This window comes from Sciurus carolinensis, chromosome 10, assembly GCF_902686445.1.
Source record: "Sciurus carolinensis chromosome 10, mSciCar1.2, whole genome shotgun sequence".
NCBI classification, from domain to species: Eukaryota; Metazoa; Chordata; class Mammalia; order Rodentia; family Sciuridae; genus Sciurus; species Sciurus carolinensis.
Window position 1 is genome coordinate 98,238,471 of NC_062222.1, and position 22,068 is coordinate 98,260,538.

General features: G+C 44.4%; 1 protein-coding gene and 1 non-coding gene across 5 annotated transcripts in view; one reads left to right on the forward strand and one right to left on the reverse strand.

Annotated features, from left to right (window-relative positions):
• Nucleotides 1-22,068, reverse strand: part of Kit (KIT proto-oncogene, receptor tyrosine kinase) — an 80,789-nt gene that overhangs the window by 43,071 nt on the left and 15,650 nt on the right. For all 4 annotated transcript variants that reach the window (XM_047567106.1, XM_047567104.1, XM_047567105.1 and 1 more), the window contains exon 2: nucleotides 1,560-1,829. In XM_047567106.1, the coding sequence (XP_047423062.1) occupies nucleotides 1,560-1,829 (270 nt within the window). The remainder of the gene's footprint in view (nucleotides 1-1,559; nucleotides 1,830-22,068) is intronic.
• Trnam-cau (transfer RNA methionine (anticodon CAU)) lies at nucleotides 3,048-3,123 on the forward strand. Its single transcript has one exon. It is a non-coding gene; the product is annotated as a tRNA-Met (tRNA).

The following is a 22,068-nucleotide window of genomic DNA, read 5'->3' on the forward strand; positions in this document are numbered from 1 at the left end:
TCTCCACTGCTGTGACATAGATTACTGAAGGATCCAATCATCTTCAATCTGTAATTAAAGGTAGTTCTAAGTTATGGAGAATGACCTTCCTGTAAAGAAAGTGTGTGAGCCGTGTGGTGAGTGATTTGACTAAGTCAGCATTTCCTCATATCCAGTTGTCTACTGGTCCTATTAATAAGTAGAATACTTCATTACCAGTTGGAACTTATGAGCACCTTCTCGAACATCACAGAAGAGTACATGGATTGGCTCAACAATTATGGATCCGTATCCTGAAGCTTAGCTGTGGCTTCTCAGTGGACATTTCTTCTCAGCTCCCCACTCATGAAAGGAGAGCAGATAAACTAAGCTGAGACACGGTCAATTTCCCAGCAATATTCCAAGTCAGCTTTATTATCTCTTGATAGAGCATGCCAGCATTTGTGTAATTCTGTCTAACAATTCCCCAAGGAAGACAGAACTGATAATCTTACCCAAATACTGCAGTGAGAAATAGACTCTTCAGGTAGATCAGATTTCCCATCCATGACAAATGTATCCACTCTTTATCCACAATATCATGGATAAGACCTTGTCCTTCAGGCCTGTTTTAAATGACAGTCCCAGTCTTGGTATGCCCAGGATCAGACCCAGGACTTTATTTCCCCTCCTGTAACTTGAGTTTGTCTCAACCTGCCCATAAATCTGTTTTTATACCAATCAAAAGATACAGCCCCACCCAGCAAACCTACTCTTAATAAGATAGTAAAAGTAAAATAGATGCATCACTGAATTCTTCACAGGAAAGGAGGTACAGAAACCCAACTGTCACCTTTCTTTTCCTTTTGCTAAGACATTATAATTTTTTAAAGGAACAACTTTACAAAGAACCTGTGACAGACAAGGGATGCTTAGTTGACTGAGTTGTTTTTCCAACACTTATTCTCTAGGAGTGGGCCAAATCTTTTGAAGGGCTGGTCTGTATCAGCCCTTAGAGGCCTTTGATTCCCCAAAGTGCTTTTACTAAATGAGAGTATCTAGTATCTGAAGGCATTAAAATGTAGCTTTCCCAAAGGGTGTAATTTATTTTTCAGGGTTTACTTAGAGCATGGGGACAAATGGGCTAAACAATCTCATTAGGAAGAGTATCAAGCTTTGCAGATCTCCAGCTGGGGTCACATTCAAAGCCACCACGTATCAAGAAAAGGGAGGAACCAGGGGAAAAAAAAATCTTTGTTTTAGGTTTTTGAGACCCAGCCAGCATAATCTGACATATACCTAGGTGCAGTGGCTCATGCCTATACTCTCACTCCCAACTCGGGAACCTGAGGCAGGAGGTTTGCAAATTCCAGGCCACTCTGGGACCTTAGCAAGACCTTGTCTCAAAATTAAAAATAAAAAAAAGGTTGGGGGAGCTAAAAATGTAGCTCAATGGTAGAGGATACCTGGATTCAATCCCTAGTACTAGGAAAAAATATATCTATTTTTTTAAGTATGGCTTAGTCATTGATGTCATCTGAAATTAAGAACAGGATGTTAAGTTCCCTAAAATGGAGCATCAGAGAGAGCCAGGCATTTACCTTTAACAAACACATAAATGGAGCTGCTCAGGCCGCCTCTGTTGATGCAGGTGTATTTGCCGGTGTTGGTGGCCTCGGCCTTCTCTCTGACCCATTCATTGTTCTTATTCTCACTCCTCTTATCCAGGGTCTCGAAGGTCCATTTGACAAACTCTGGATCGGTGCATAACAGCCTGATCCTGTCGCCAACACTGACTATTAACTCTGATTGTGCTGGATCGATAGATGGTGGAGACAGTTCCTCTGGACTCACAGATGGTTGGGAAGAGCCTGCCAAGAAAAATAAGAATCATGTTGAGTATGATCTTCCTTGGCGAAATAAAACATCTCTTCCTATGCCGAGTTCCATCTTCTGTGCTCTCCACAATAAAAATAGGACAAAGCTGCCCTGCTATTTATGGCTAGAAAGGGAGTTCTGTCTAGAGGGTTTCTTAAGTTCATCTAGAAAGTTATTTTCTGCAACCCTCAATTAATCCTAAGGGTCACATTTGGTGTTCCAGCTTGCTGGATGCCACAGACTTCTTTGGGTTAAATACGCGACTGGGTCAGGTTTCCATTCTGATTAGTGGCCATTGCCATGGTGCTGACAGTTGGGTTAGAGACAACAAAAACAAAGTCTCACACTATGGTAATGAGAAGCCATCAGCAGATCACTCTTTTGGCAGAATGTACATGACAATGACATCTTTAGCTCTTCAGGCTTTGTGAATTCACTTATTTCTATATAATCCTCCTTAGATGGCAACATTCACTAAAAGGAGAACTATTCAGAATCTCCAAACAAGGCAAAAAATGAGAATCCCATTTTTTAAAGTCAGACCATGGGAAGGTTGTGGGAGGTATTGGGTTTGAACCTGATCAGCCTAATGACTAGATAGCCACTCTCCAACCTAATGACAAATGTATCCACTCTTTATCCACAATATCATGGATAAGGCCTTGTCCCTCAGGTCTGCTTTAAATGACAGTCCCAGTCTTGATATGCCCAGGACCAGACCCAGGACTTTATTTCCTGGCTTTAGGTTTCCTCGAGAGGAAACCTATCTAGTTTAATAAAGACACAAACCTTAGTCTGAATATGAAACCTGAATCTTAGAAAATTTACAATAGACAATTCATTCATTCACGCATGCATGCATGCATCTATGTATTCGTATGTCTATTAATTAGGATCTGCAAAAGCGACATGCTAAGGTTGGGGAAAAGTACACGTCAGTGTGACACGTGGTCTTCACACACACTTCAGAGCTTAAAGAACAAACTGCTTAAGTGCCAGAGTAAGTAAAATACAGCTACAAGTTTAAGCTTTAAGATGAAGACAAAGGCCGGGCGTGGTGGTAGACACCTGTAATCCCAGCAGCTCCAGAGGCTGAGGCAGGAGGATTGTGGGTTCAACGTCAGCCTCAGCAACTTAGCGAGGCCCCAAGCAACTCAATGACCCTGTGTCTAAATAGAATACACAAAAAGAAAAAAAAAGGGGGGGGGGCTGGGGAGATAGCTCAGTTGGTAGAGTGTTTGCCTCATAAGCACAAGGTCCTGGGTTCAAATCCCCAGCACCACCCCAAAAAAAAAAAAAAAGGACTGAGGATGTGGCTCAGTGGTTAAGCAACCCTGGATTCAATCCATGGTACCAAAAAGTAGACTGGGCCCTGACCATATCAGAGGAGGGGCAGAGGAGGAGGAAGAGTTGGCTGGCACTGAGGTTGGCACCTGAGGCCTTTCAGGCTATAAGGAAACTGGCCTGGCTGGAAAACATGGTTTCTGTGGAAAGGGTGAGAGGTGAGGATAAGCAGGATGGAACCAGATCATCGAGAGCCCTGCACATCTGGGTGTGAGTACTTGGAATGACTCACTGTCGGTTTTTCACTGGAAAGTGGCACGTGCAGCGAGATACTAGATCCAAGAAAGGAGCGAAAGTGACAAGAACCTACTGACAAATGAAAAATAAGAGGAGGAGAAGCAACCAGGAGAAGAACATGAGGTCACAGCTTATCACGATCATCTGCTGACAGGTGCAGAAGCAAAGGTCCCTGGGTGAGTGGGCTAGGGAAATACAAGTCAGAACTCCCTGGGGGCTTGCATCTCCTTCCCACAACGGCAGGAGTGGGGAGACAGGCACATGATCAGATGGGGACTGGGACGGGAGAACAGAAGCCACCTGCACCTGCTAACAGGTGCATATATGGACTTCACTGCAGAAGGTGGCTTCTGACCTGAAGCTCAGATGGTTGTGGCATAGAGAGGAGTTGTGGAGTTAAAAAAAAAAAAAAAAAAGTTATCAGATTATCAAAGGAAACAAACAAACAAAAACCCAAGCATCAATCTCTACCAACCAAGAGAGAGTAGGAAAGAACCATAAGAGATTTTTCAAAAGGAACCACGGCAAAGGAAGGAGAGAAGTGGCATCAGAAAGTTTTAGGGCTGGGGGCTCCTCCCAGGCAGATGCCACAGCAAGGTTACAGGAAATGGGAAAAAAGTCCCCTGATTTGGTTACAAAGAGACCACAGGAAATACAAGAGTACCCTGCAGCTGAGTGGGAATTTCTCTTGGCTCCAGGGCTGAAGTTGCAAAAGTAGACCAGGCTGTGGCCAAAGAAAGCAAGAAGGTAAAGAGAGCAGGAGACCTACTCACATGTGAAAAGAGCAGGGACAGGGACACACCAAAGGTGCTCCACAGAAAGGCCGAACTGTCCCCGCAGGTGTGTGTACAGGTGACCAGTCTCCCCTCCTGTTTGTTATCCTGACAAATACTTTACCCAGAGGTACAACCGCAGCCCCATTGTGTCAAGCAGAGGACACCCCAGATCAAAAGGCTCCCAAGCCACCGTGGTTTGCTGAAGGTAACAGTAAGGTCGATTATAATCATTAAATGTTATTAAGCACAAACAATGTGAGAGGTGCCACAGGGGACACCACCTGAGTGCACAGGGCCTATGTCTAAACAGAGCAGCCAGGCTAAGGATGCGGGGTGTCTGGGATGATTTTCAGAGTTGTACAGAGCAGAGAAGAATGAAAATGGAGTGGACACGGTGCTGCACGCCTGTAATCCCAGTGACTCGGGAGGCTGAGGCAGGAGGATCGAGAGATCAAAGCCAGCCTCAGCAATTTAGCAAGGCCCTAAGTAACTGAGACCCTGTCTCTATAAATAAAATACAAAATAGGGCTGGGGATGTGGCTCACTGGCCGAGTGCTCCAACTTCAATCCCTGGTACCAACCCCCCCACAAAAAAAAAGAAAATGGGGGCAGCAATAAATGCAGATGCTATTACTTCAATCAATTATCCCTTGTTAAAAAGGAGGAGCTCTAAGTCAATACACTCATAATATCGGTAGTAAATTCGATCCAACAACTCCAAAAGAATCTACACTACCATACACTTCAATCAGTTTGAACTTTTCATGAGTCCATGTTAAGGGCTTACAGAAATACAACTTAAATTAAGACGGCTGGCTTCTCTAGACTTTCCCCGGCAAGGTCTGAGTCCTGGCTGTGGGACCTAGGGCGAGTCATTTGAACTCTGTCCAAGTTTTCACACCTGGTGCACATAGAAAACGAGGATAAAAACACTCTCATTTCACAGAGGTTTCTGAGAATCGACGAGATGTGCCAGGAGCCTGAACAGGGTCAGCAAGTTTTCAGTAAGTACCAGCAACACGTGGAACATTTTAGCAGACTAAATAAAAGCACGTCAAGGAGGGCACCCTGGTGGTGCCACCTACTAAGTGCGTGACCTGCAGGCAAGTCACTCAATTCTGCCTCAGGCTCCTCACCTGCCAAGCGGGGACAGCATTTGTGAGGTTATAGTGCAGAGCACTTGGATCTGTCTTGGGCACTCAGGAAACAACAAATGTCAGGCGCACTTATTGTGGAAAGAGAACTTCTTATCGCCCCTCCACGGCGGCCCCATCTTGCCCACTTCCTGTTTAGGTGCACAGCTCCTACGGTGGCCCAGAGGGGCTCCTGTCCGACTTCCCTCTGCAGCAGCACATCCCAGCCTTCCTTCCTCTGGAGTGTCCGTCACACATCCTGGGCCCCTTTCCATACTTGCTGTCCCGGCCCAGACAAGCCATGTGCCACCTCACAGGGAGAACACCCATCCTCAGTCACCTTCCCGCCACCGACTCCACCTCCACCCACCTCAGAGCCCGAGTCCTGCCAGCCCCACACGCTCCCTTCTTAACCACTGTGCCCAGCCTCAAAGTTGACTGGCCTCCTGTAACTTGGAGCGCTTTCCGGGGTTCCTTTCCAGCTGTTTTCCTCAACCCCGCTGGCCTGCCCCCAGGCTGACCGGCCAAGGATTCTGACAGCGCTCTTCACTCCTTCGCCCTCTTCTGACCCTCTCTCCCCCAGGACACGCCTCTACCAGCCGGCTTCTGGTCACATGGAAAGCCCAGCTGAAGGTCAGGCTCTTGACAGCTGAAGGTCAGGTCCTTCCCTGACCCCTCCTGCTCAGGATAACCTGCCCTGACTCAATTCCACTGCGTGCTCGGCCCCATGACCTACAGGGCTTGCTCACCAATGGGCTGTGTCCATATCTTACCCCTGCGCCCGATGCCAGGTCTCCAAGTCGGCAGGTGAGCATCCAAACCGTACTCTCCCCTGGCACAGTCTCAAAAGCTTCCCCCACTTCAATTCCTGATCATATAAAAGACTGAAGGGAGGACAGGTTCCTGAACACCCGTCCCTTTCACAGATTCCAGCGGTCTGCTGCCCTGTCCCCAAAAGATGTCATATGTCAATTCTATGCACCACCAAGAAAAGAGCAGCTCATTTCATTGATTAAGTAGCTACAGACAAGTGCAAAACACAGGCCTACAAATGAGACCAGTGCCTTGCTTTACTTCATTTTATAAAATGATTTAAAAATTAATAACCAACAAAGGCATTTGGGATTTTATTTTCAAAATAGCTGATTTTTAAGTTCAACCCTTATTAGGGTGGGACTGTGGGTAATGTTTATTCTCTTGTTTCCAAACTATCTTGAATGTTGTTATAATGGCTTCACCAAAAAAAAAAAAAAAAAAAAAAATACAGATTCACATTAAAGGAACATCTTTCAAAAAGGTATTACGACTGAGCTTTGAAACTGCTCTGAAATGACACATTTTGAAGTGTGTCTGGTATACAGTAAGTTCTCAACAAATGTTTGTTGAATTGTGTTTTATCTACATCGGGACTTTTTGCAGTAGTAAATGTACTTCCTTAATTATGTTTGGCTAAAGTTGATATTAAGAACCGTTTTCTGTTCCCTCAACATATGTTAATTAATGAACCAAAAAGAAAATGATAGATGACAAAACTCAGCATTCTGGGGAACAACTCCTTTCATGAATACTAGGCTAGGAAATCCAGGTGCTATTCCTAAGTACTCATCCTGGGTACCTTGCTAAGTGCTGAGCCAAAAAGACAGTCCATCCACAAAGGAAGTACTTATGAGCCGTCAACAGTATCAGATTTTAACAACAGTACAAAGTAGAAGAAACACCACCACATCTTCTGCTCAAAGCTTCATAAGGTATTCTGGCTGTCTACACTGCTACTGGTATAAAATTTAACCACATCAAAAAGAATTGAAAACAGGGACTCAGAGAGATACTTGTAAATCAATGTTCATAACAGTATTATTCACGATAGTCAAAAGGGGAAAACAATCCAACTGTTGTTCAACAGATGAATGAATAAACAAAATGTGGCATATCCCTGCAATGGAATACTACTGAGCCATAAAAAGGAATGAAATGTGATACATATTATAACACAGAAGGACTGAAACCATTATGCCAAGTTGACTAAGCCAGGCCTAAAAGAACATGATTCTGCACACACGTGGCACCTAGACTAGGATAACTCACAGAGACAGGAAGCAGAATTGAGGCCACCAGGAGCAAGAGGATGCCAAGTTAGTTTAATGAGTGGCATTTCTGTCTGGAATGATGAGAAAGTTCTAGAAGCAGCTAGAGATGATAGCTGCACAACACTGTGAATAGAACCGATGTTACCGAACATTTAAAATGGCACATTTTATGTTATGTATATTTTATCTCAATTTTTTAAAAAACTACAATTTTAAAAAATTCAACAATTCAAGGCCCAGCTAGGGCCTAAACTTCACCAGCTGCCCTGCCTCTTTCTTATCTCTTCACTCTGACCTCCAGTACAGCCTGCAAGTCCCCCTAATGGTTATGTCAAATCTCATCATTGTGCATGGCCACACCTCTCCCACCTCGCACACCTTTGGCGGAGCAGCAAGAGTGAAGCTCTTTTAACTCTGAGCCGAATGACCCGGTGGCTCTTGTTTTTAAGCCAGACTGATGAGGGCCCAAAGCACTTAGAGCTCAAACCGATTAACCTTATCTCTGCTCTGCTACTCACACCATCTGAGTCACTTGGTTTTAATCCCAAATCTGTTTATGGAAGTTGTGCTTGATGATGTATTATGAAGAAATGATATGTACAAAGTTCATCATATTATGAAAACTGATGCAAGATAAGTGTATGCATATGTGGGCGAAGAGCTAATGATTCCTTGATAACGAAGAATGACTGTAAGAGGGGTTCCATGAAAAAAGATCTGTTGAATTCAGTGGATGAAACCCTCGTAGAGGAGGGTTTCCGATTCACAGAAACCTAGGGGGACTCTGCATCCAGAAGTTTACACAAGGACAACATTTAAAGAAATCAGAATTAGAAATTGCAGATCTTGCATCTTGGGTGTGGTGTATGGCAAACATGGCAGCTGGGAACTCTCTTGGGACCTATCAATCAACCAAAGCTCAAAGAAGGCTTTGGCCCTCTATCTAAAGAAACGCCAGCTGTCCAGCTTTCATTTTTTAAGCAAAAATAAAATATTCAAGGCATACCTGAATTTTTTTACAATGTGTCAATTAACGGACTAACTGAAAAGTCCAAACTGTAGTTCTGGACTGAGCCACCTGTAGAGCCACCTGTAGAGCTAACGATCGCAGCCAGGTCTTTACATCCTTCACAAATGTCTACAGCTGTGAGGTCTGGATTTATAGCTGGGGCTAAAAGTAAGGAAGTCATTTCAAAACCTTTCCTCCTTTGGACACAAATATAAGGAACCAGGCAAAACAAGGGCGAGGAAGAAAACCCACGTGGAGAGGCCTATTCTGGTTTTAGGGAAGTAGAGCAGGAACTACTGTTGACCAAGGTAGAGAAGTTGGAGTTCAACTACTCCTCAGTTCATGTACTGTTTAACCACAATTCACAATAATAATAAATAAAAAAAAGCTAATGATGTGTATGTCATATTGTTTCTGACATACTTTTGTATCCCCATAGGAATACAGTGGATGAAAACCAAGATGGAAGGATTCTAGTAATTGCCCACAACACCCTGGAGGCTTTAAAAACAAAGAGATGATACTGGAAATAGAATAAAGATGGGAAGGGGGAATAGGAACTCAGTGAAATCCACCCCAGTCCTCAAAAACGCCCTTGCACGGGATCATCCACGCCAACTGAAGGAAAGCATTCATCCCAGGGCCCCAGAACAGTCCCCGTCCTAGTGGGGAGAGGTCTGTCCCTTACCCGCTCAAGTTTTTCCTGCAACACACACCAGGTGCATAATTGGAACGATTGCTGATGGGGAACCCACAGCCTATGCCGGAGACAGACAATGCGAATGAAATAGAAATATTAAGAGGTGACGAACATGTCACAGGACTCAAGGGAAGCAGCCATCCTGCTGCCGGAAGGACCGTGGAAGGCTCCAGGGGTGAGGCCAGGAGAGCTGAGGCAGGGGCACTTTGCAGGTGTGCTTGCGTGTGTATTCAAGCGGAGCGGCCAAGGCAGAATGAAGGGCGCAGCGATCCAGGAGAAGCCGGTCCCGAAGACCCCTAGCCCCAGCCCCCATCGATGAACTTCCAGAATCCAAAGTAAGGTCTGCGTCTGAAGCATGATGCCTCAAGAGTGCCAGGCACACAGAAGGTGCTCAGTAAGTGCTGAGCCGAAGAAGGACTGCGGTAGGGAACGTGACTGCACAGCCGGGAAGGAGGGCTGACTAACGCCCTTGCACGGGATCATCCACGCCAACTGAAGGAAAGCATTCATCCCAGGGCCCCAGAACAGTCCCCGTTCTAGTGGGGAGAGGTCTGTCCCTTACCCGCTCAAGTTTTTCCTGCAACACACACCAGGTGCATAATTGGAACGATTGCTGATGGGGAACCCACAGCCTATGCCGGAGACAGACAATGCGAATGAAATAGAAATACTTATCCTGCTCAGCAGCGCTTCTCCAATCTAGGCTGTGAGCTCACGCCTTCTCTGGAAGGCCAATTCCACTTGGTGGCAGATCATGTTAAGTAATCGCCTATATTGTTTTACAGATCATACAAAGTAAGTGAAATCAAATGCACTTTCCAGGTGGGGAAACGTGCGCTTAAAAAAAAAAAAAAATGTAAAACTACCTTACTACTACGAACTTCTAGGACCTCCACACAAGTTTGAAAATACCCCCCCCCCCGTGCCTCACGCATGGATTCACTATTCTGCCATTTCCAAAGGATTTTCTGGATAAGAGAGTGTTCAAGTCTATCTTTAATCCAGTAACACAGAGACTAATATATACTTACCTAGGTAGAGATCATCATTGAATCTTTGTAGGTTTAGACATGAGATAAATAACAAGTAATTGATATAATCTATCTTTTAAATGTTTCACTGCACTCTGGGACCTGAAAACACAATTACTTTGTACAATGCAAATTTCTGGTTAGCTTTTAAAAATTAAAGAATTTTTCTATCTGCATGCTAGGTTGTAGTACTCTATCTATCAGGTCCAGGATATTTAGTGATTGTACAAAATCCATTTCCATATTTGAGTCAGTTTAAGATTTCAAGTAATAGCGAGACATTCTTTTGTAAAATGATCAGTCCTTTGAAAGTAGGTTTGAAATTCACAAAAGGCTTCTTTGCAGCATGATTTTTAAGAAAGCAGCTCCTTAAGTATATTTCAAGGTTGGTCTAAAGATGATGAACCAATTCACAGAAGGGAACTCAAGGGCAGAAAAATAAAACTAAATAAAGCAAAGTTCTGATGTGAGTAAATAATGGCAAACAAAGGTGGATCAGTAACAAACCCAACACTTCTGAAACATCTAGGTTGAAGAAGTGGTAACTACGCCCTGCCTTGTGGCCTGGGTGGGGCTGGGGGTTAAGAATACATAGCCCAAAGGGGGAGACAGACCACTGGATAATTACCATACAATGAAGCCATTGTAGGCAAAAACAGGACAGAGTGCAGACATTCAGACTCAGGTTGGTACAGCTTCCAAATTTTTTAACTTTTAAGATGGTGCAGTAAAAACCATGCTTCAGATTTTGAATTTTGATCTTTCCCCAGGCTCGCCAGTCTCTGGATATTCTCTCGCTTTGACTCAGTCACAGAAGGTCTCCCATACTACACTTTATTATCAAATAGGCTTTGTGTTAGATGACTTCCCCACTTATAACCTCATGCAGTTTTCTGAGCACACTTAAGAGGCTAAGCCAGGATGTTTAGTAGGTTCAGTGTATTAAATGCACTTGTGACTTCCAATATTTTCAACTTGGGATGGATTTGTCAGGACACAGCCCCATCATAAGTCAAAAAAGCATCCACCCTCAGGTGAACTGAGCTGGGAATCCAAGTGGGTGGGCAGGGGAAGAAAGGCTGGGAAAGAATTCCTAGAACTCTAACTGAAGAATACGTGTGGCCTGTCAGACTGAGCGGTAGGAAAGAGGTTTATTAGACCAGGAGGGACACAAGAGTGAATGTCACAGGAGAACCAGTGAAGTGAATACAGAGCAGTCACAAAACCATAGAGAATTTCAGCAGCGCGGAGGGAGCAAGGGAGGACAGGACCATTGTGGGGCCTCCTGGGTTGTGGTACAGAGCTGAGTTCTGGGGAAGCAGGACTGGAGGGAGACAAGGTCTTCCAGAAGACAAGGACAAGAGCATAAATGAGTAATTGCAGGGACAGCAAGGTAGGCGGTATTTACAGGTGAGTAGGGGCCTCCAGAGGCCAGTCTTGGGCAGTGAAGAGCAAGGAGCAGGAAGGCACTCCAGTTTGGAGCTTCCACGATGGGAGATGGGGCCAAGAGATCAGCCCCGGAAAAATGGATGTACGGGCATCTGGATGTGCGAGTGGCAGCTAAAAGTTCCTGAAAATCTGGGGTAGGGAGAGCCCAGAGCCACGCATATACTATGGAATCTTCTAGCACACAGTGGGTAGTAACCTATGGTGTCCAGAGTCACCCAGGGAAGGAATGAAGTAGAAGGGACGGAGGTGGCACAGAAGGAAGTGGCAGAGTCCAAGGTGGCTACAGTAGGGAGAAAATGACAATTCAGCTGGTAACGACGATCAAGTACGGTCCTCAGAAGATGGTGTAGAGGGCCTTCGAGATGGCCAATGGAACCTTAGAGGACATGGCAACAAGTGAGAAAGCAGGCAAGGACGGAGAACCAGCCCCCAAGTCTTCAAGGTGCAGCAGTGGCCACTGACGGAAAGGAGCAGGGGTCGTCATTCCACTGACACCTCTCATTCCCAACCCCAGGTGCACGCTGCAATCGCCAGCAAAGCCTAGCTACAAATGCTGGCATCCTAGCCCGACTGTGCTGAGCAAACCAGGATCTCTAGGCACCAGGCTTGGGAGAAGGGAGGTGAGCCGGACCCTGCAGCCACAGGCTGGGGAGGCGGGAGCTTCAAGGGCCAGTGTCTGGGGAGGTGGAGAGGGGAAGGGAGAATTCTTGGGAGTCAACGACTATGAGGGACAGTGGCCAGTGGGAGAATGGAAGACACTGGGTGCTCCCATTGGGTTCAGAAAGAGTTGGGAGAACGAGTATTCAGAGAGGCAGGTGGCTTGGGAGAAGAAAGAAGGAATGGGGGGGCAGGATCAGAGACAGAAGTGACTCAAACAGAAGGGTTCCTGAGCTGACCTGAGGCTCCTGGGCTGCGCCTGACCCCAGGGGCTGTGAGATGCATGTGTTCATTTTGTGCTGGAAGTCACCAAAGGTAGGGAGAAAACACTATTATACGAGTCCCTTCCCATAGTATTTCAGAACTGCAGCGCGAAGGACCATGTGCATCTCACATTCCCAAGGGTATTTGAGGAAGTGGGGTTCCCAGGCTCCTCAATGCCAGAAGGGATGCACCACTGCAAAGAGAGGTGCCTGCTCTGATGAGGCAAGGTAAGGGTGCCCCATCCCACCTTCTGACCCTCTCCTCTGTGGCATTCAGCGGGTGGATCCACCTGTGGTTTGGGCCCTTCCTGCCTCTGCTACTGAGAGCCGCTTCCTCCTCAGGGTCACAGAGCTCCTCTATTTTCTGCCTTAACCACATGAACAAACCCAGAACTAATAAATCACCTGTGCCGATCATACCTTTCCTGTAGCATTTGCATTTTCTGCTTTTCTGGTTCATGGCAATCAGGCGACCTCATTCTCTACTACAAAGTATGTCCCCACTTGGGTTCCTCAACATGGCCTAGCTAGGAGCTCTCCTAATGGAACGCCCAACTCCTTCCTTCCACTGGGTCCCAACTCATAAGCGTGCCATCTGGTGGCCCCAAGAAGATGCCCTTGAGCTGCTTCTGCTTCTTGAAAAACATAACCAAGATCAAAGAGATGTCAGATGTTCTGCTGCTTCTAAGGAAACTCACCAGGAGGACCAGGCTGCAGGGATTCAAGCTTCCACTGAGTGCCTTTTAAGTGATGGCATCTGTCAAAGCTTTTCTCAGGTTGGAGGACATGAGCGAAATGATTAAGTTTGGTGTTCACTAGGCTGTATCTGTACATTTTAGAAAAAATGTGTAACTGCCTGTTTTTGCTTTCACATTCTTGATGAAGGATGCAAATAGGGAAAAAAATGTTACCAGTGAGACAAATAAAAGTTCTGGGTTCTAAAGTCTTGGGCAAGTCAGCCTGGTTTTCCAGGCTTCCATTTCCTCATCTGAAAAATTAAAGAGGCAGTCAATAGACACCAAAAGTTCTAAAACTGAAAGACCTGCCACCAGATAGTTAGGTCATAGAAGAGTTAAGATAAAGAAATTCCTTAAAAAGATCCAGGGCAGGACAAGGGAAGTACTCAAATTTTGTGGCAAGAGTAAATAGCAGTGATTCTTCTATGAGGTAAGTAACTGATCACCTACTTTGTTTTTAAATTACTGTTTGGACATAGAATAAGGACCTCTATATGGAATTTGGACCTTGGCACTTATAATTTATAAAGTCAGTAATATCCAGGGAGATGCCCATATCATTCCAGTCTCAAAAAAGGGTTCTTCTTAGCTAATTACTTTGTGTAATTTCTTCTAGATATGCTCACATTACCAGCACTGAAGGCTTTCATAAGACTACTTAATATATTCCCTGCTCACTCATCCTAAGAAAAATACAACCCAGGGTTTGAGGAAGCAGACTTCCCTTCCTGATCTTAGATAAAAATACCTCGAGAGGAAACCTCCCTAGGCCATTACCAAGTTGGTCTTTGGGGAGTTAGATAAGGTCTGGATTTGACAAGCATAGTGTGTGAGGATACATCCTTGAGCTGAAAGGAGGAACTTTCTCATTTCCAGTGGGTTTTTCCTGATAGTCCAGGACAGCTCCTGTTGTAAATATGTAGACTTCCATGTTTTGAGTTCTGGAAAGCACTTGTTGAAATGTGCACCAGATAAGACGCACTAAGGCTAGAATCCAATAAACACCAGAGCAAGGAAGGCCCTTACCATCTGTGACGCTCACGGTGGGGTGGGGGTGGGGCACTCACTCCTTTCAACATTAACTTCCTTAACTTAAAGAACAACTAAGAACAAAGCAAAAGGGAACAGTACACAAAGAGCGTGGCAAAGGTCAGCCACACTAGTAACAGGCCAGCTTGCCCTCCGAGCTGCAGCAAGGACAAAGGAGGGGCTGGCCCCAAGCACATCCTCATGGATACATGCTCCGGACAACTGGGTGCTGCCAACTCTCGCGAGATTCTGTGGTAGGCCCTGTCCAGAGCCCACTACCTGCACTGCGTGTTAGCACTGTCCTTGGGGACCAGGCAGGTGTAGGGCACTCCGATGCTGACAGACTAATCCACCAACCCTTCCCTCCTATCAGGAAGTCTAGAATTCTGCAAAATGCCAATCCCTCTGGGCTTGGAGGGGAAAACTCTAGGAAATTAAAAAGTGAACACCCTGAACTTTTCTAATTCTTTGGCATCTAATTCTAACGGTATCAAAGGCAACAACTAACTGAGGAACTAATTCAGTTATGTATAAGTGTGTACATATAAAATGCATTTATACACACATATGGCAATGGGGCATTTGATAAATTTATTATGGCAAACTATTTTAACCATTTGTTAATTGTGCAGTTGAGTGGCAATAAGTACAGTCACACTGTTGTGTGCCCATCGTTATTATCCATTTCCACAACTTTTTATCATCCCAATCAGAAACACTATGCCCATTCTGTAATTCCTCCCTCTTACCCCTGGGTTACCATTTGTCCCCATGAATTCAATTTCTCTTGGTACCTCATATAAATGGAATCATTTTGCCATTTGTTGCTGTGCATCTCACTTATTTAATTCAGATAATGTGATCAAGGTTTCTCCATGTTGTATCATGTGTCAGAACTTTCTTCCTATTGAAGGCTGAATAATATTCCATTGCATTCATCCTGACAACTAGATCATTTTGTATTTTTGGTACTGGGGAGTGAATCCAGGGGCACTTAACCACATCCCCAACCCTATTTTGTATTTTATTTAGAGACAGGTTCTCAATGAGTTACTTAGGGCCTCACTAAGTTGCTGAGGCTCGCTTTGAACTTGTAATCCTCCTGCCTCAGCTGCCTTAGCCACTGGGATTACAGGTGTGGGCCACCATGCCTGGCCCTGAGGCAATTTTTTAAACCCCCTCTTCAGCTATGATCTACACTTTGGAACAGCCTCTCAGATTTTCTCTCTCTGAAAAATGCTGGGAATCACACTCATTTTCATCATAACAGGTAAATCAATATATTTTTCTCCTGCATACCCTCTAAAATTCCGCTTTGTCTTCAGAAATAAACTTTACTGAGAAGTCATCTACATATAAAAAAATGTACCTATTTTAGGTGAAGAGTTTGATGCAGGTAACCACCACCACAAGCAAGGCACAGAACATTTCCATAATTAGCGAAGTTCCCATGGGTTTCTTTGCAGTCAACAAATCTCCTCTTTAGCTAACATACTTGTGATTTCTATGATTATAGATTAGTCTTTTCTAGAATTTTCATACAAGTGGAAACATAATATATACTGTATTGTGTTTTAGCTTTTTCTACTCAACATAATGTAGTGTACTATTTTTTATTTGCGGAGTAGCATTCCATGATATGTCACAAGTTACTTATCTATTCACTGACTGATGAATATATGGATTCTTTCCAGGTTGGAGCTATTATAAATAAAGGTGCCTTAAATATTTTTGTGTAAGTCTTTGTGTGATATGTTTTCATTTATCTCTGGATAAATACCTCGGGGTGAAATCCTTGGGTCTTATGCTCAGCATATGTTAAACCCTTCAAGATAACTCCAAACCCTTTAGGAAGGGTTGTACCATTTTACATTCTTAACAGCAATGTGTGAGAGTACCAGTACTTTTAATCCTAGGCACTCTAAGGAATGCATAGTGGTATCTCTCTTTTGTTTTAATTTATATTTCCCCAATGACTGATTATTTCTTCATATCTTTACTGATCATTCTATGTCTTCTTTTGTAAAGTTATCTATTCGCATCTTTTGTTCTTTCTGTTTTATTTTTGTTATTGAGATGGGGTCTCGCTATGTCGCCCAGGCTGGCCTTGAACCCCTGGGCTCAAGAGATCCTCCTGTACCAGGCTTCCAAATAGCTGAGACTACAGGTGTATACCAATGTACCGGGTCTCTTTTCCTAATTTTATAAAATTCCACTTTTAATGGGCTCGTCAGACCTTCCCTCTATCACACATTGAGTCAATATTTTTCCTTCTGCTTCCACTTTCAAAATTGTCATCATAGAGCCACAGGGTTGGTTTAGGCCAGTAAAAACAAAAATACCCATAATTTTTCAGAAAGGAATTTTATCTGGGCCAGTTGCTGGCACTGATAACTGACTTCAGGCCAACCTGAATTGGTAGGGGAAGAACAGTTCACCTGCGGCTCTGGGTAACAGAAGCAGCGAATCCCCTCTCTTCATTTCAGAATACACAGAAACATTCAGGGAGCCCCTTTCGACTTGCATTGGTGTTATCTTGCCAAAGAAGAGAATCTGTTTTCTAGGTGCTAGAGAGAGATTTCCCGGAAGACACTGCGTATGTTTTAGGGTCTGAGTTGAACTTAAAGAGCTGAGGGGCTCACATGGGAGAAACTCAGAGCATCCCTCCGTGACCCCAGCGGGAAGCAGTGAAGATGGCTCTCAGGTGCAGTGCTCTCAGAAAACCCAAGGCTGAGAGTTGTACAAAGGGTCTTAAAAGGAGCTTCCCCACCCTAGGAGCCCTCCTAGCAACTGACTCTCAAATGGCTCAGAAAGAATAATATGTATATAAACAGACAAAGCAAATGTATCAAAATGTCAACAATTGTGTGGAGTCCTTTGTATATCTTGTAACTTTTAAGTTTGAAATTATCTCCAAAACAAAATCTTTGATGAATAAAGCAGATCCAGCTTGGTAACTTAATTCAGCTAAGTGCAGAGGCTGGAAATGATCCTGCTTCTTGAGCTTGGATGAGCAACTGAAGCAATTGGAATATAATGAAACAGGTGTGGGTTTTGGAGCCAGACATGCTGGGATTCCAATCCAAGCAACTGTGAGGCTTTGGGGAAGTGAACTTGACCTCTCCAAGTTCATTGTGACATCTATAAATTGGGAGTAAAATGGTTCAGGATCATCTCTGAATAGTTCAATTCATCATTTCTAAATCCTTTAAGTACTTTACACTCCATAAACGTCCCTGTTGTTACCAGTACCACTGAGATTACTGCACGTAGCAGCAAAAGAGGCCAGAGGGTAAGGCCATGTGAAGTACCAGTGAAAGCATCAGAGAAGCAGCCTCTGGGAGGTGTAAGGGGCAGGAAGGCAGAGGAGAGGAAGAGGGTGTGTGGAATGAACTGAAGTGATGGAAAAATGGCATCTGATAATAAAATAATGGACACAGATAGCGAAACACAAAATTCTACAGCTTTATGCTACCGACACTCCTGGCCAGCTTAGCAGGTTGTATCTATTCTGACAATTCTTACAAAATCGTGTGCATGACATTTGTTCCCATATTTACAGAGTTCCATTACACTGAATCAAGCGAGAGTTTATATAGGTACAAACTCTCATATACTCATACTCATATAGAGTATGTTGAGCCCCCAATGTAAACACATGTGCATCCCAAAGAATTTGCAAAAATCAACAGACCACCAACCAGTTCCTCTAGCAAAATCAAGATTCCCAAAGCACATGAACATCTTTACCCTCTAGGTCTTGAGATGCCTATCTTAAGAAAAATTTTTGAGTCTGCACTCTATGACAGTATTTTTTATAAATGACACAAAAGCATGTTATTGCCAATATTTACATTAAATATAAATTCCTTACTTTAGAGATGCCCGCTTTGGAGATGCTGCCTATGGAGGCAACTCCCAAACTTTCATCTTCTAGATAGGAAGGGAAGCCTTGCTTTAGCCAGGCCAAGGCAAACCGGGCTAACACAGGTGAAGGGGTCCATCTCTATTAAAGCTTCTGTGTGCGTGTATGGTACTGGGAATGGAACCCAGGGGTGCTTAACCACCGAGCCACATCTCCAGCCCTTTTTCATATTTTATTTAGAGATAGGGTCGTGCTGAGTTGCTTAGGGCCTCACTAAGTTGGCGAGGCTGGCTTTGAACTCACGATCCTTCTGTCTCAGCCTCCTGAGCCACTAGGATTACAGGGGCATGGGGTGCGTGTCTAGTTACATCTCTATTCTTCACTGGATTTGGAAGTGTGTGGGAATAAGCACAGCACCCCAACACTCCCTTCTTTGAGGAAAGGAGGCAGTGGTTCTTGAAAGTCCCAGGAGAGATGGACAACTGTCACACCCCTGAAAACGTCCCAATGCCATCTTTACTATTCAGGCTGCTTGCTGGTTTCTGAGCCAGGTGTTTGGACCTTATGACCATCTCTCCAAGAGTGAAGGATTTGTCCTTCTGTCATGGCTCTGGAATACTAATACTCAACAGCTTCCTTTCTGGGGTGCTCCACAGCCAGACCACTGTCCCCCTGCCAGGGACCCACCTTTCCAGTGAAGGATTCCATGAGCCTTCCTAAAACTCATTAGGTGACACCTCTATCAAAACTAGACATTGACCAGGCCCCATATTCTTAAAATAAAGGCGAGGACGACCCCTACTATTCATGCATCCCAAAACACACACGGAAGGCCTGCTCTGTGCTGGGCCCCACAACAGTGAACAAAGCAAGGCCTTCCCCACCCCCCATGCATGGAGTTTATATTTAGCTCCAGGGGGAGCCATAAACCAATAATTATACAATTATATAATTACAATGTGATAAGTGTCAATAAGTCAGCAGCACCGTCAGAGCCGACCTGCCCTAGTCCAGGAGGACTGCTAAGGTCACTCAGGAGCTAGAACTGAGGCACACGGGAGGCTAGGGAGAAGGGCCGTGCAGAAGAAGCTGGAGCTTCTTTAAGGAGGCAAAGATGCTCTGAGAGCAAAGGATGAGGCAGGTGGTGGTGTGTGCAAAATGAAAACCGGTAGACTTGAGAGGGCACAATTTATTCCTGGGCAGACTCTGAAAGGTTTTGGTCAGGGTGGGTGACGATCACATACGTCCTTGTAAAATATCACCTCCAGAGGGGCCTTCCCACCCCCTCCCCAACTCCACATGCACTGGAAGCCTCAGCGCTGGCCTATGGTACTGCAATTGTCTGTTTTCCTGTCTGGACTAACCGAAACTCCTATCTATCTTTCTTAGTCCGACAGAAAGAGAACTGAGAATTGCACCCTCCTCTGACCTTAAAGGAATTCAAGAGGCCACGAGTCTGGCGCTGTGACAAAGTCCAGTAATTGTGACACCCTAGACCGGTGGTTCTCAAACATCAGGCTGAAGCTGACTTCTGCCAGGGGGCTTCTTAAAGGAGATTGCTGGGCTTGCTCCCAGCAATGCAGCAGGCCAGGGCAAGGGGTTTCTCTAGCAGGGGCCAGGAGTTGCTGACAAGGCTGGTCCAGGCCCCTCCTGAGAACTGGTGACCCCTTGCCCCACAAGGCAGTCAGCTAGCAGAAGAAACCCAAAGCCAGGGCATTAAGCAAGAAACTGTACCAGGATCTGTATCTTGGAACTCAAAGCAAACCTGCAAAAACAGATTTTCTTGAGTGAGCGAATCTGCTTGGCTTTTACACCTAGAAATCGGCCTCGCGCTGGGTCCCCCTGACGAGCCTTGGCAGCCAGTCGGGCACAGATTTCTCGAATCCCCAAGCTTTCAAAGTGGGAAATGTTGCAGAATGCACCAGTCACAGCTACAGGACTCCAGAATAGTGACACTGGGTGGCAAAGACAACTTCTGCAGCACATCAGACTGCAATCTGCTGCACCAGGCCTGAGGGCCCAGCACCCACATCCACAACCCAGGTTCATCCATGGGGGGCCTCTGAGCCCCCCACAGTGGGTGAAAAACAGCCAAGAGCACAGGCGTGTCCTTGCACAGGCCATGATCTTGCACAGGGCCCTGTCAAATACCAGGCATTTCTTGGTGCGTGGGCAGATACCATTCACCAATTTCCTAAATTGCTAATCAGATAATTGCTGCAATAGTTAATTCTGAAGCCATTCTACATTTGAATAAACAAAATAGAAAATAATTAGACCAAAACAATCGCACTGGTTTAAAAGCACACTAATGGACAAAATTGGTTTATTCAAATTTGTTTCAACATTCATCAGAACGCTTGCTGGTCAATTTGCTTAATGACTGCTCACTTTTCTCTTAATTTTTCTGGGGTGACATTCACTTAGAGCAATACATTAAGCCTGCTTCCCTTTTGCAAAGAATTCTTAATGAGCAGCCCCATGCGCAAAATGATATCTTCTCAATCCATTTGTAGAAAACAAGAGGAAACATTTGAAAATGATCTTTTTGTGTTTTCCAGAATTAAAAAAAAATGAAGATGACGTTTCAAATATGTCCATTGAGAAAGTTTACTGCTTCTTTACATGGTTTTAGAATAATGGGCATCCCTAAAAGTGTGGGGGGATACTAAAATTATAACCTTTCATTATAGTAATTAAAATCAGTGGAAAACTGGAAAAAACTCAAGTTGGAAGAAGGGAATTTAATATTTTTGGAAATCTAAATTAATATTATGTCAAGTCCTGGTAGTACTTTTTTTTCCATTGACTATAATTAGAGATATGCAAATTTTTCACTGGGGAAAAAAAAGCTGAGAGGAAAATGCACCTAATTAAGTAATGATGTTATCTTTATTAGGTGGTATTAAAAGAATACATGTGGTTTAATGCTTTAAAAAAAAAAAAGAGCACTACCTCCTTCAGAACTCAAGGAATCTTATACCAAACAAATAATGGCAAAAGGGTGTAACTTCTTATAAATTTTGCTCAGAAACAACGGCTTAGCAATGAGCTTCCTGGTGATTGTATTGTTTCAACCTTATGTTTGCATAAACAGTAAGTTTAGGAAGCCAATGTCAAGATGCATAGTATTCATTTCCATACTAATCAGTTTCCAGATAGTTTACAACCACTAGCTGTTGTCAATGCAACACATTTTTAATAACTCAATTTTGAAAGAAAATCATTTTTAAAGCAGCTACCAGTATCTTAATATTTCACTTTGGTCAAGCTTTGATAGACCCAAAGGTTAAACTGTCAGTATAGACTCTGGGAAGGTGGGAGCGTCTGCAGGGATGGGAGCACACTTGTTGAATCTCCTCAACCATAAAAAAATGGGCAAATAGAGCAGAATCAAAATTGAGAGAAAACATCTGTGACGACAGGAAGTGATAAGGTATCCCAGGAACCCCACGCATGAAGGTAGAAACAAATTACCTGCAGCTACAAGGATTACCATCAGCTATTCCCTGGAAAGCTCAGAGATCCTTCTGAGAATGCCCAGAAACTGGGAAAGGACTTTGCAGGTTCCAATCTCACTAGTGAGTACAGAGGGCACTGGGACGCATTTATGTCTAATGTGCTGGAACATTCTGGAGTGGGGAAGGTCTGGGTCCTACAAACTAACAACCCAACACAGAGCCCCTCCCTGAGAAGAAATGCAGGGATGAAATCTAAGAAAAGTGCAACAGGGGCAAAAGGAAGAAAAGAAAGGTCTGGCTGGGTGGGAAGTTAGGGTAGGAACAAAAGACAGTAAGGTCGTAGGATTAGGAAGCAGAGTCCATATTTTACTGCTTTATGAAAATAATATCAGTGGATCACCATGGTGCTAGAAAAGCCACACGGGCCCAACCCTCCCAAAAGTATAGGAAAACT